Below are 12,613 nucleotides of genomic sequence, written 5' to 3' on the forward strand. Positions count from 1 at the left end.
GAAAAATTTAAGACAACTTGCAAACGAACAGTCACTTTTAGGAGGTCAAGGTTATAAACGATGCAACTATAAAACTAAATGCATGACCAATAAATATAAATGTAAATCTATTGGAAATCTTTGTAACTCGAAATGTCACAGCAGCTTGTCTTGTTTGAACAAATAGATTATATTATCTTTTACTTTGTTAGGATACAGTTTTAGTGTAACCTTTGATTTGTAAAATCTGTTTTTTTAATTAAATAAATTTCTCCAAATATTTATGGCGTTATTTTTTAACATTAACCACGCCAAGGCAGATAGAACGCGGTTTACCCGGGTAAAGCCCGAAACGTGTATAATTTTATTAATATTTTGGACTTTACCCATGTTTTCTGGGTATTGTGCAGTTTATCCGGGTAAACCTAAGTTTAACCGTTATTCTAACTTTACCCGTAACATATACACTACATGCTATATTTTTAACGGCTTTCAATATCCCCATGTACGTAGATCATTTTAAGTTGGACACCTTGTATAAGTACATACATTTTAATTGATTTGTTTAGTTGCTTATTGCAACGCTTAATTGTAAAGGCAATGAGCTTTGAATAGAGTTCTTATTTATACTGAAATTACGCAATATACGGTTACTATTTTATTTAACCTGAATAGTAATCCGACTTGTTTATTGACACATGTTCAAAACTAATACGAAAAAATAAATTTAAGAACTGTATTATTACTTTTTCAGGCCAAATTAGAAGAATCAAAAACCCGAAACGAGGAGGAAAAACTTGCACTACAGCAAAAAATTGATGAAATACGTATTGAGAGAGACAACGTACAAAATGAGGTTGAAAACTTAAAAGTACAATTACATTTAGCTGAAGATAAAAGTGAAAGTGTTAGTAATTTATTGCACGAAACTACTAGAAAATTAAAAGAAGGTAATATAATAATAACTTTATTATTTTCTTTTATCTTTTAAACTAGCATTGTCTTCCGTCAATTCGTTCAAAAATTTGATAGGATTTGCTACTAATTTCTCTTGTAAAATATTTTCCGTATTTAAAGTATTTATTAAAATTTCCTAATGTATATGAAGTTCTCAAAGTAAATTATTATTCTTTTTGTCGGCGAAGAAATTTTTTTATGAACACCAGTAGTTCGTGAACCCTTGGATAGTATGGAACTCCATGACCGGTTACTCCTTAAAACTTCCCCGGTGGATGGTACCTGGTTGGTTCCCTGCACTGCGGTCTGCTGCCCCATAGATTTACTCTCACATGTTCAGTATTTTGCCCAGTAGTGTAGTTCTTATCCTCTCTGGTTAAGGTTTGGCTTCGTCCAGAACTGTCGCCCTGATCTGGTTGAATGCTTCACAGAGGCATAGAATGTGTGAGGAGTGAAATATGAAGTGAAATGAAAGAGTGAATGTGTTTCTTCCTCTTCCACACAACCTCTACATAGCATTGAGCTACTTTCCCGAGTCTATGCAGGTGTTTCCTGCAGGGTGCATGGCCTGTGAGCAACTCTGCAACCTTTAGCAGTTGTTGCCTGAAGTGGTCTAGTATGTTCTCACCCTTTCTGAAGGGCGGGCTGCCGAAAAGTTGTTTGGAGAGTTCCAGCTTTGAAAGTTGTTCCCAGCTATTCAAACCTGGTATTTCTTTTCCAGGTTTTATCACTAACACAGCATGTTAGTTCTGGGCCTATGAGTCTGTTGCTGGCCCCCTGCAATGCAAGTTAGATTACCCTTCTTGCAGCGCCATAATTGCCCATATTCTGTGATAGGATTATACCTATTATTTTTGTCTGTTAGTCTATAGCTTGCAGGCCCAGATTCAGCGTGAGTTGTCTGCCTTATTATCTTCTAGTACGTCCACTGCTACCCCGCCTTGCCTAAGCCAGGTAACTTCTGTGCTCAGTGATCCCTTTCCCTCCTTAACGTATGCCTCCAACTTTCATTAGGATTATTGCGCCATTCAACAGTAAGCTTTTTGCTCCTAATGTTACTTCAGCCAGTACTACTTAGGTATAATGGGCTTAGCCCTGTCAGATTTTTAAGGGCAACAGTCAAAGTCGCTGACATAGCTCCTGTTATATCCAGACCCGCTATTCTTTGTATTTTCTTGAGTATCTGAATAACAGTTCTCTTTTTTTGCCGCATGCCACCATATGGGTACTTCATATGTAATTTACGTCTCACCATTGTTATATATACCCAGTAAATCATTTTTGGTGAGAGTCAAGATCTGCCGAACATTCTCTTACGTATGATTTATTACATGCTTCTTGTATCTTCGAGTCGGAGCTATCTGCCCAAGAGCCCTAAGTCTCTTATGGGCTCTAGTTTCTTTCTATTTGTGAAGGCAATTAGGTGCTTTTTGGGGGTTTATCTTTAGTTGTTCTTTCATGCACCAGTGCTCGACAACGTTCAAAGCTCTTTGCATTTTTTCAAATACATGTGCCTGGTTGTCTCCCCCTGCTAGGAGAATGATGGCATCTGGGTATCCCGAAGATATGCTGTCTCTCCAGTTGTATCAGCAGACTGTCCGATAGAAGGTCCCACAGCAGTGGTGAGAGTACTCCCTCTTGCGGTGTTCCCGTGCTTACCTTGGCTTTCACTGTGGTGCTGTTGAGACTCGCTATCACCGTCCTATGGTTTAGCATTTGATTGACCGAACCGCGTATCATAAGATGTATATCTCGTGCAACTATGGCATGGTCGATTGAGTTACACTACCGCTCAAAAGTATTTACCCACCGTGTATTCTTTTTAATATTTTAAATTAGATACAAAAATCTTTTCTGAAAAAATGTTTTCCGCTTTAGGAGAAGAAAATTTTACTTTCTGCCTTCTTGCCGCTGCGCAAATCGAAAATGAAAAGATTAATTTTTTATAAATAAATACCAAACCCTACTTTAATTTTCTTTATTGGCCAATTTTAGTTGAAAACAATTCGGAGTGTCTTAGAAAGGAACTTACGGATGTTCGAAGACTACTTGCAGACAGCAATTTCGAAAAAGAAAAGTATCACAATACTAATAAAGAACTCAGGGACCACGTTAAGAGGACTGAAAGCGAAAAACGGGAGCAAGCTAGGCAACTAGAAGATGCTTATCAAAAAATATCAAGTAAGTTTTTATCTTGTTATATCTGAAATAACCATGTAATCAATTTATCATAAATACTTCACACCAAGGAGACTGGATAAAAGGAGGCTGATCTCCGCACTTCCTAAATGAGGTGACGCGTACACAAAATTGAACGATAACTGGGTTCGCAGAGTAGCCACCTCGCGTTGTTTTTATTTTCACTCACGTCAGTTTGACGTTTTCAAAAGAGAATTTCTTATAAATAATCGTTTTAAATTAATTTTCAATGGGAATAAGTCGTTAGTAACGTTCGTGTTGTTGCACGATCGGCTCTCATTCTGATCGGGAAATAAGAAAAAAAGAGAAAAAAAGGGTTTTACCTCTTTTTTAAGACTCCATAGGTATATTATTATATTATAGGTATATTATAATTTTTTTTTAATTCTTCATATATTTTTTAAATTTTATAATACATCAAAAACTGTTTCGCATAAATTACGTTTTTTTTTCGGTTGTGCAGGATGAAAATAGATTTTGAAAGTGACGAGAGGTATTTAATTACATTAAAAAAAGTAAACCTATATGCGAATTGCACTTTCCTAAAAGAGATGTTCTCAGGATATATCGTAAAGTAATTGATCCTGATGGGAGTATAAAATACTTTGAAAATGCCGAAAAATTTTCAATATCATTATCATTAACATTATCAAAAGGTGGGTCCCACTAATCAGAGTAAGGAACACTTCTGACTAACAGCGCCGATGTGGTAACTTTCGGAAGCTAGTTGTCGTTCATTTTTGGGTACACACGTTTATCATACAGATCAGTCTCCTTATCTCTAGTCTCCTTAGTTCACACCAATTAGAAATAGATTAGACGCGTGGGTGGACATAATTTAGTTGACAACTGGCTAAATTTTGGGTGCGGCTAACTGACTATACAGAATAGGCAATCGATCATTACTCATATAGAGGAGCTTAAAGGCGAACTCACCTGCTACGTCGTTGTTTTTCAGTATGATATTAATAAGCGTCTGACTTTGAGGGGCTAACTGTATTTGGTTGATCTGGTTAGAAAACCAAACTTTTTCTTTTGTTTACTTTTTTTTTAGTACTTTAGTACTTATATCTTTAGTTAAGCACAAGGTGGATTTAGACAATTCAGTGAAAGTTTTAAAGTGGACTGTATTTATGTAATTAAAAGTAAATGTGAAAAGGTCGAAAAACCAGACTTTAAAAATCCTTACCTTAAGGTGTCTGTATCCGGCTTCAGCAGGCCTGCTCTGGACTTCTTGGGTCTTCTAATTCGGGTTTAATCACTAAGAGTGGTTGCGGGTTTGATAAGTAAATCACGATCTGTGATGCGGTAAGATTAAGACAACAGTTGCGGAAATAAACGTATAGATCACGACATTGGAATCAATGCGCGATGATGAAGTGCTAACAAGGAAATCTTCTCTCTGGTCTCCGTTCAGCACAAACCAAAGGAATTTGGAAATTTAAAGGCTATCGTACACGCGCGGATTTATTGTTGTTAAGACTTAGAAAATATTAATTAAATTGGTTATAATAAAAGGAGAAAATTAAATTAAAATGAAATGGTAGTTTTAATTTGGAGAGAAAAACAAATAAATATTATAAAGAGAAAAAATCTAAACTATTTGGACGTTCACAAACTAAATGTGGACGGACCAGTATTAGTTACAATAAAATTTCGCAAAATATTACGCAAAAGTTTTCTAAAAAACGTTTCTGATGCAGGCCTTACATAAATCAGTGTACAAACCCACATAAAATCGTAATCTCAAAATGTTTATCATGCTGTTTATTGCCTAATGAAATTAAAGCCTTATTCTTATAAAAACAAAATATAAACTCTGATAACAGTTTTAAAAAAATTAAACACTATTCGTCCAAAAGAACCACGTTTCGGATGAATTTTCAGTAAGGTAAAGTTCAAACGGTTTCAAGATATATGCACTATATCGGACTGGAATAATTTATTTCAACTGCCCGATCCACTATTCGTATCAAACTTGTATGACAAAGTCGTGCACCTATTGTAGCTTATCCAGTAGTTACGTTAAGACTAAAGGCATCTTTAAAAAAAAGGCCAAAAGCACTTCTTCGACTGCTCATGGTTTACTCACGGGTTGGAAAAGTCATCTAAAAATTTGCGTTCACTACATATAATAAAAAAGTATAGCGAATGTCCCGAATTTCATCAATATCTTAATTTCTACCGCTCATTATACCGACGTCTAATTAGACTCTCCAAACAAGCCCATTATTCAGGTCGTATGAAGATAGTCAACCACATTAGCCTTAAGGGAAACTATTAATCAGTTGTAAGAACAGAGGTATCTCCTGACCAGCTTAATACCGTCTTTTGTAGCATAGCTTAAAATCTTCATAAGAGTCTAAACACATCACGAGACCCACTTAGTTATTTGAGAGCTGCTTATGTTAATAACTCTTTTTTTTTCCTGTAAACTTATATAGCGGAAGTAAGAGAAACTCTATACTCAATTAGAAACAAAAATTCTTCTGGGGGAGATGGGCTATCAGCAAAAATTGTTCTCAACTGACCTGTCACACTAGTCGACTCAATAGATGCATCTTGGACATCAGGAATATTGCCAGGTTACCTAAAATCTGCAAAGCTAATCCTTATCTACAATGGAAATCCTGATGATCCTGCAAATTTTAGACCCATTTCTTTATTTTCTATGTCCAGGTTGGTGGAAAAGCTGATCAAAAGCCAAGATAAACTTTTTAAAGCTAAATAGCATTCATAGCATGTATCAGTTCAGATACCAAGAAAAGGTAAGCACATAGATAGCATCCTATAACTTTTCGATCATTATAGCCAAATGAATGGTGGTGGAGTTTCCGCAGCAGTCTTTTCCGATTTATCCAAAGCATTTGATTCTGTTAGTCTTGAGGTTCTGTGGCGAAAGCTCCAACTCTATGGCTTCAGGGGTATAGTGCAACCTTGGTTTGCCTCCTACTTAAAAAATCGGCGTCAGCATGTATTTATCGGTTCTGTTTTTTTAGGGTATCTTTTTAAATTGGAGAGTCCCAAAGAGATCTGTCTTAGGTCCAGTGCTTTTCCTTCTGTATGTTAATGATCTAGCAAACCTTGACATTTAGGGGAAAGTTACTGTATTTGTTGATGACACCGTGATTTTATGGCATATTTTAGACAGCAAGTCTCTACACTAGCCTCTGCAAACAGATTTACAGCAACTAAAGATTTGGTTTGATTCGAATCTCCTGTGCTTTAAAGGCTCCTTGAAGAGGAATATTGTCGGGGGCTCTAAGTCCTTTCCCAACATAATAGGTTGTATATAGAGAATTTAAAACTTTATATGTATTTCCAAAGGGACTGATTCTGTTTTTATTTTAATTTATCCGGTGATTTAAAGGATGGGGAAGAAATCACAATACACAATTTGTTCTGATAAATTCGACTAGTTTAATGAAATAATAATATCCGAAAAAAACACAGCTCTTACTTCGGCGGACACTCGGGCAAATACTCTTAAACTAAATAAATTCTTAAAGTTTACATCCATAAACGTTTTAGGTCACTACTTATTTAATTTAGTGAAATAGGGTTTTAGAGATCGATTGGGAGTTATTTTACTTAAAGAGAGATTTTTAGAGAAAGATTCTTTCACAAAAAGTGGAGATTTAGAGGCATACTTGTGCCAATTTAGCAGGTGAACGATGAGGGCGCGCGTGACTTGCCCTATTAAAATCTTGACGGCCACTCCCTGCCCGAATTGACGAGACATACGCAATCTTATTTTCGGTGTTTTTTTTCCAAGACTTGCCGATCAAGTGGTGGAGCGGCCTCGAAACCGACCAATAGGACTAAACGTATGTCATTTGTGAAGAGCCGCGGGGCCATAAATATTAAATTCTAAGTATTATAATTTAGAGGAAACGAGTAGTAATTTATACAGGGTGAGAGAATTTGAACAAATATCTCTTGGGGGATTACCATTAAACAACACAGCACCAGCAGGTTCCTTGGATGGACCATAGATGAGAATCTTGCTTCTGGAGAGCATATTGTTGGTTTTCCTAAAGCGATGTCTTCAGGCTGGTTTGCGGTAAAGAAAGAAATATTGAGTCGCGTAATAGCTATGGTATTTGTTTCTGGGGAAATGCTAGCCACTATCTTAGCCAGTTAATGCTAATTCTGCAAAAACGGGCTCTCGAGTACATTTCCAGGGCAAAACGCAGAGAGTCTTGTAGACCTCTTTTCATCAAAGAGAGTGTTCTTACCGTCACGAATATACTGGATGTGGTTAGCACCTCGTTCAAACATCGTCATTAATTCATGGCAGAAAATCCCAGGTACGTGACACGTCAAGTAAACAACTTGCATCTGCCTATTCCTACATCTACCTTGAGGCAGAAATCTATCATCTATTAAGGCATAAAGATATTTAATCACCTACCATGCAACATTAAAGAGGCAACGGCAATGAATATATTGAGACAGCGACTGCGTATACTCTTAACTTTTAATTTTCTCTCCTTTAATTTAACTTTTTTTACTTGTTCTTCTTGATCATTTAAAACTAATTTGTATTTATTTTTTTTAATTTATAAAGGGCGCACATCATATGGCAATTCTCAATCAATTTTTTACAATCTAAGCATAGCCTTCTTCTGGACTGTATAACCGAAAGTTTAACCCCGGTCCAAAACTGGGTAATAATTGGTAAATACCAAACGCCAAACAGCTGATGCGTGACGTCACGTTTTCCCCTATTTTGGTTAAAACCAGAATCGCAGAAACGCATTGGTAAAACCAACTAAGAACCATTCCACGCTGAAAGGTGGCTTAGGGATTTAGACACAAGCTTTAGACACGGGCATTAAAGCGATTAAATAACAGCGGGCGCGGACTATAAATAAGTTTGTTAAATTAATTAAGTTTGTATTGCTAAATTTCTATAAAATTTTTTATGAATTTTTTATGACTTTTTAAACATTGTATTAATGTTTTTGATTGTTTTTGTTACTTTTTTTTACTTTTTTTATTTTACTTTCCTGTTACTATTTTAATTTACTTTCCTATTTTCTTACTTTTTACATTTAGTATAAGAAATTTGACCAGGTACATTTATGTCTTTTGTACCCAGTTTTGTATATATGTATTTAGTACTTGTATTTGGGTTTCTATATTTGTGTGTTTTGCTTTTTATGTATAGATTTATCTACACATTTTTTTAATTTTTTTGACAATAAAGCATTTTTGATTGAGTTGTTGGCAAACGACATATGCTGCGTTCTCGATTTTGGTGGCTGGATTTAGTTCGGACTCTAGCTTCACACACATGGAAGAATATCTAGAAAAAAGACACAAAGTGGCAACATTGTATACTTGCATTGTAAACTTATTAAGTATTCTACATTTTCAAATTGATTTTTTTTCATTAACTTTTTCTTAAGACTATTTTTTTATCCTGAAAAGTTTGTTAATTAGTCCCAAAGTATATAATATTATTAGTCAGCAAATAAAAGAAAATTTTAAAAAGTACATTTTTTAGCTGTAACAACACAATAAAAACACAATTTTTTTAAAAATATTTGAGAGTACATGAATAGATATAATGAAATAAATATACGGATATGATGGTAAAAATTTTGATAGAATACAAATTAATGGATGGACTTCTACAGCTGTGCCATAAACAACATAGCAGTTCACGACAATACAACTTCGGCACTTAATAACAGTTACCCGTTACAAATACGTCTTAAATATTACTTGACTAAAAACAGAACTTCTAATAAGAACTTTACAACTTAATTGTTTAACGTCTTGAACCAACACACGTCTTTAATACAATAACTTTAACTTCTTAACAACTTGACAACAAACTTGACTAACTCGCCTTTACGTCTTTTAGATAAACAACACGGCTATTTGTTCATCAATTAACCGTTGATTGAATATTTCAAATATTCAATCATTACATCACACCTTTAATTCGTTGCGTCTTATTGTTAGCAGAGCGTCTTACCACAGATTAAACTAGCTACGCAATAACAGTAGGTAATAAAGTGTAGTTACTAATAAAACGCAGGATGACACTGCTTCCGCCTCTCAAAAAGAATAAACACCACTTGCAAATGTAAAAATACTTCAAATAGTTGCCCCAAAATATATTCACTTTTTGACACTGACAACCACTAAAAAACCAAAATACCAACATTTAATTTAGATGGGTATTTCTTTAGTTTTACATTTTGTCATAATTTTTTATTCAAAATTGCTTATGTAACCACTAATCATTTGTGCCATATCCTTTGTAAAAAATGCGTTCTTTCTGATTCTGCATTAAAAAATGGTGGTTTCCATTTAAAAAACATATTGATGACGTCATATCTTTTTTGAGTCACCCTGTATATTTAATTTCCACGTAGAAAAACCCTTAACCAAATATTAAAATCGACGGATTCGGACATTTTTTCAGAAACGGTTCATTTAATTTTTATTGAATTTAACCGCTAATTTACGGGTGCACTGTATATTGTATGAAAAATTGAACTGAAACACCTTGCATATGGTTTACATGTAGGCTTATTCTAGGCATTCTATGTTCTAAGGGCCCATTACTTGCCGCACCTATAACGCAAGCATGCATCAGTCCCTTACCTTGCTATTGACCCAGTAAAATCTTTCCGTCACTTTTACCAGGATCTTTATTACTTCAAGGTATCCTCCTGGTACAACAACATAAATTTCCTCTAGCAACTCCAAATTCCAATATTTAGGCACAACGATTTGCCTTCTTTCCTCTTTGCCGTCGTGGTCAACTATTTTCCGCCTCAAGAGTCCATCTTCCAAAATAAGGGATTTCCATTGTGCCTATTATGACTTGAGATTAGTAGAATACTTTGCAACTTCTTCCTAGGTTGGCTTCTTCCTTATCAAGGATAGGACTATCTGGATATCGAGCCTTCCTCTTAGTCTCTTATAAGATCCCCATTCTGCCAATTATCATTGACGATGGTGGTTCTTGTATGTAACGTTTTTACCCTTCTTTAGGTATGAATTAAAATAATCGATAGACGAAAATAGTGAACTGATTTATTTACACACTTACATTATTATACATGATTACTTATGACTATTAGAAATATTTATTTTCACTTTATTCATTTACTATATTTATATCCGATTTACATATCGCGCCAATATTGCAAACTGCACTATACTGAACTGTCAACTGACTCTCAGCGGCGGCGCGGCTCCTTATACAGGGTGTTCCGTTGATCATGTTACAAACTTCTAGGGCAGATAGAAAACGTCAAAAGAAAAACAAAAATTCATATAAACATGGGTCCGGAAAAGCTTCCTCAGGGAGCTAGAGCTCTTTGAAAATAACCTTTAAAAACTAGTTTTTTTTAATAGCTCCGGAACTACTTTAGCTACCGCAACCAATTTTGGGAGGTAAATTGTTGTTAGTATGTTTATTCTTTTAAACCTACTAAATAAAAAAAAAATTTACCAGGGGCTTCAGAATCAGGGGGGTATTTGGTAAATTTAGGCCCATTTCTTTAAGACTTTAATTTCTGACCGTTTGGGCATTAGATTATGATGTTCCTATGCTTTTTACATAAAAAAGGTGCTCTTAGTAAAAGTCGGTAAATATCACCATTTTTGTGGAAATTGACTAAAACCAAACTAAGATACAGCACCTGAATTAATTATTTTAATAATAATAATAATGCTAATTCATTGCCACTGTCAGTATTTTTTAAATTTGTCACTGTCAGTATTTTTTACATGATATTAATTCCCTTTTTATTACGGTTAAGTAATGGAAGATTACACTTTTGCTGAATACACCGATATGCTTTTAATTTATGGGGAAGTTCGATGTAATGGTAGAGCTGCTTCTCGACTATATGAAGAGCGGTTTCCCGAAAGGCGAATCCCAGCTCACACACTTTTTGAAAGGGTCAATCAACGGCTCAGGGAGACTGGCTCCATTAAAATAAAACGTCAAGATAATGGCGCGCAAATGAACATCCGAATCCCGGATTTTGAGGAAGAAGTGCTTCAGCGATTTGAAGATAACCCATCAGTAAGTACTCGAGCAATAGCTGATGCGATGCATGTAAATCATGTTAGGGTATGGAACGTTGTTAATGAACAGCTTCTTCGGCCCTACCACCTGCAAAAGATGCAATCATTAGGACCCAATGATTTTATGCCCCGCGTGAATTTTTGCCAGTGGTTTCTTGACCGGTGTACAGAAGAACCTCAATTTCCAAAATATGTCCTTTTTACTGACGAGGCTTTATTTACAAAAGAAGGCATTTTTAATTCTAAGAATAATCATGTGTGGAGTGAGGAAAACCCTTATGGTATTCATTTTAGGAGCTATCAACATAAGTTTTCGGTCAATATGTGGGCCGGCATATAATGTAAATTTTATGGTTATCGAGGGATATTGTCTACGTGCACACTATTGTCGCAATAATCTAACTCATGGGCACCTCATAGCGCAGCTATCTGGGCACATAATGATAGAAAATTGTGATAATATTGAATTGGATGATTTTTGTTCAGAAAGGGATATCGAATTATATGGGGTATCATATCCTTATGCACCAAATAAGTGTTTGTTTATTTTTTTATGTTATAGGGCACCAACTGGTGATTTTAATATTTTTATTCGTAATTTGTGTTGTATGATGGAAAAGTATTTTAAACCAAATCGCGAAATTATATTTTTAGGTGATTTTAACATGAACTCGCTTAATTCTCTAGAAAACCAGCAATTTATTTATGTAATGGCCAGTTTTAATTTAAGAAATCAGTTTCATATACCAACTCGTATTGGCTTTAAAAGTGCTACTGTATTGGATTTAATTTTTACAAATTTGTCTGACTGTGCTGATGCGGTTGTTCAAAGTAATACAATATCAGATCATGAAACCACATTTTTTAATACCGGTCTATTTAAAAACAACACTAAACGGGTTACTATGTTCAACAGAAATTTTACCCGGAACAGTGTGGACAATTTTAGGCATGCTCTTATGAATTACAGCTGGCAGGAGGTCTACAGAGAAAGTAATTTTAATTTGCAGTTTCACATATTCTATTCATCATATGTGTGGCATTTTAACGTAAACCTTCCCACTAAACCATCGGGCTCCGGTAGTAACTGACGAAGTTCGTAAATCTAGTAGGCTGGTAAAGGAGCTGCATCAGCGTCGACGTGCGATTCCGGCGCTCAATGCAGTGTACAGAATTGAAAGCGCCCAACATAAAACTTTGATAAATAATTGTTAAAAACAATTTTACCAGCAAAAAATTATTGATTCCGAAAATCCGAGTAGAACCATGTGGTCTGTTGTGTCGGAGCTAAATGGCAACAAAAAAAAGGTATTTAATATTAAAATTAATGATAATTGAGTTTTAATTAATAATCCTAAAGAAGTGGCTACTTACTGTAATGATTTTTTTATAAAAGAACCAAAAAGCATTCTAAGCA

At 35.1% G+C, this 12,613-nt stretch overlaps 1 protein-coding gene across 3 annotated transcripts in view; it reads left to right on the forward strand.

Annotated features, from left to right (window-relative positions):
* LOC126734717 (rootletin) overlaps positions 1-12,613 on the forward strand; it is a 439,794-nt gene that overhangs the window by 298,479 nt on the left and 128,702 nt on the right. For all 3 annotated transcript variants that reach the window (XM_050438438.1, XM_050438437.1, XM_050438439.1), the window contains exons 18-19: positions 734-929; positions 2,932-3,117. In XM_050438438.1, the coding sequence (XP_050294395.1) occupies positions 734-929; positions 2,932-3,117 (382 nt within the window). The remainder of the gene's footprint in view (positions 1-733; positions 930-2,931; positions 3,118-12,613) is intronic.

Source organism: Anthonomus grandis, chromosome 3 (assembly GCF_022605725.1).
Source record: "Anthonomus grandis grandis chromosome 3, icAntGran1.3, whole genome shotgun sequence".
Classification (NCBI taxonomy): Eukaryota; Metazoa; Arthropoda; class Insecta; order Coleoptera; family Curculionidae; genus Anthonomus; species Anthonomus grandis.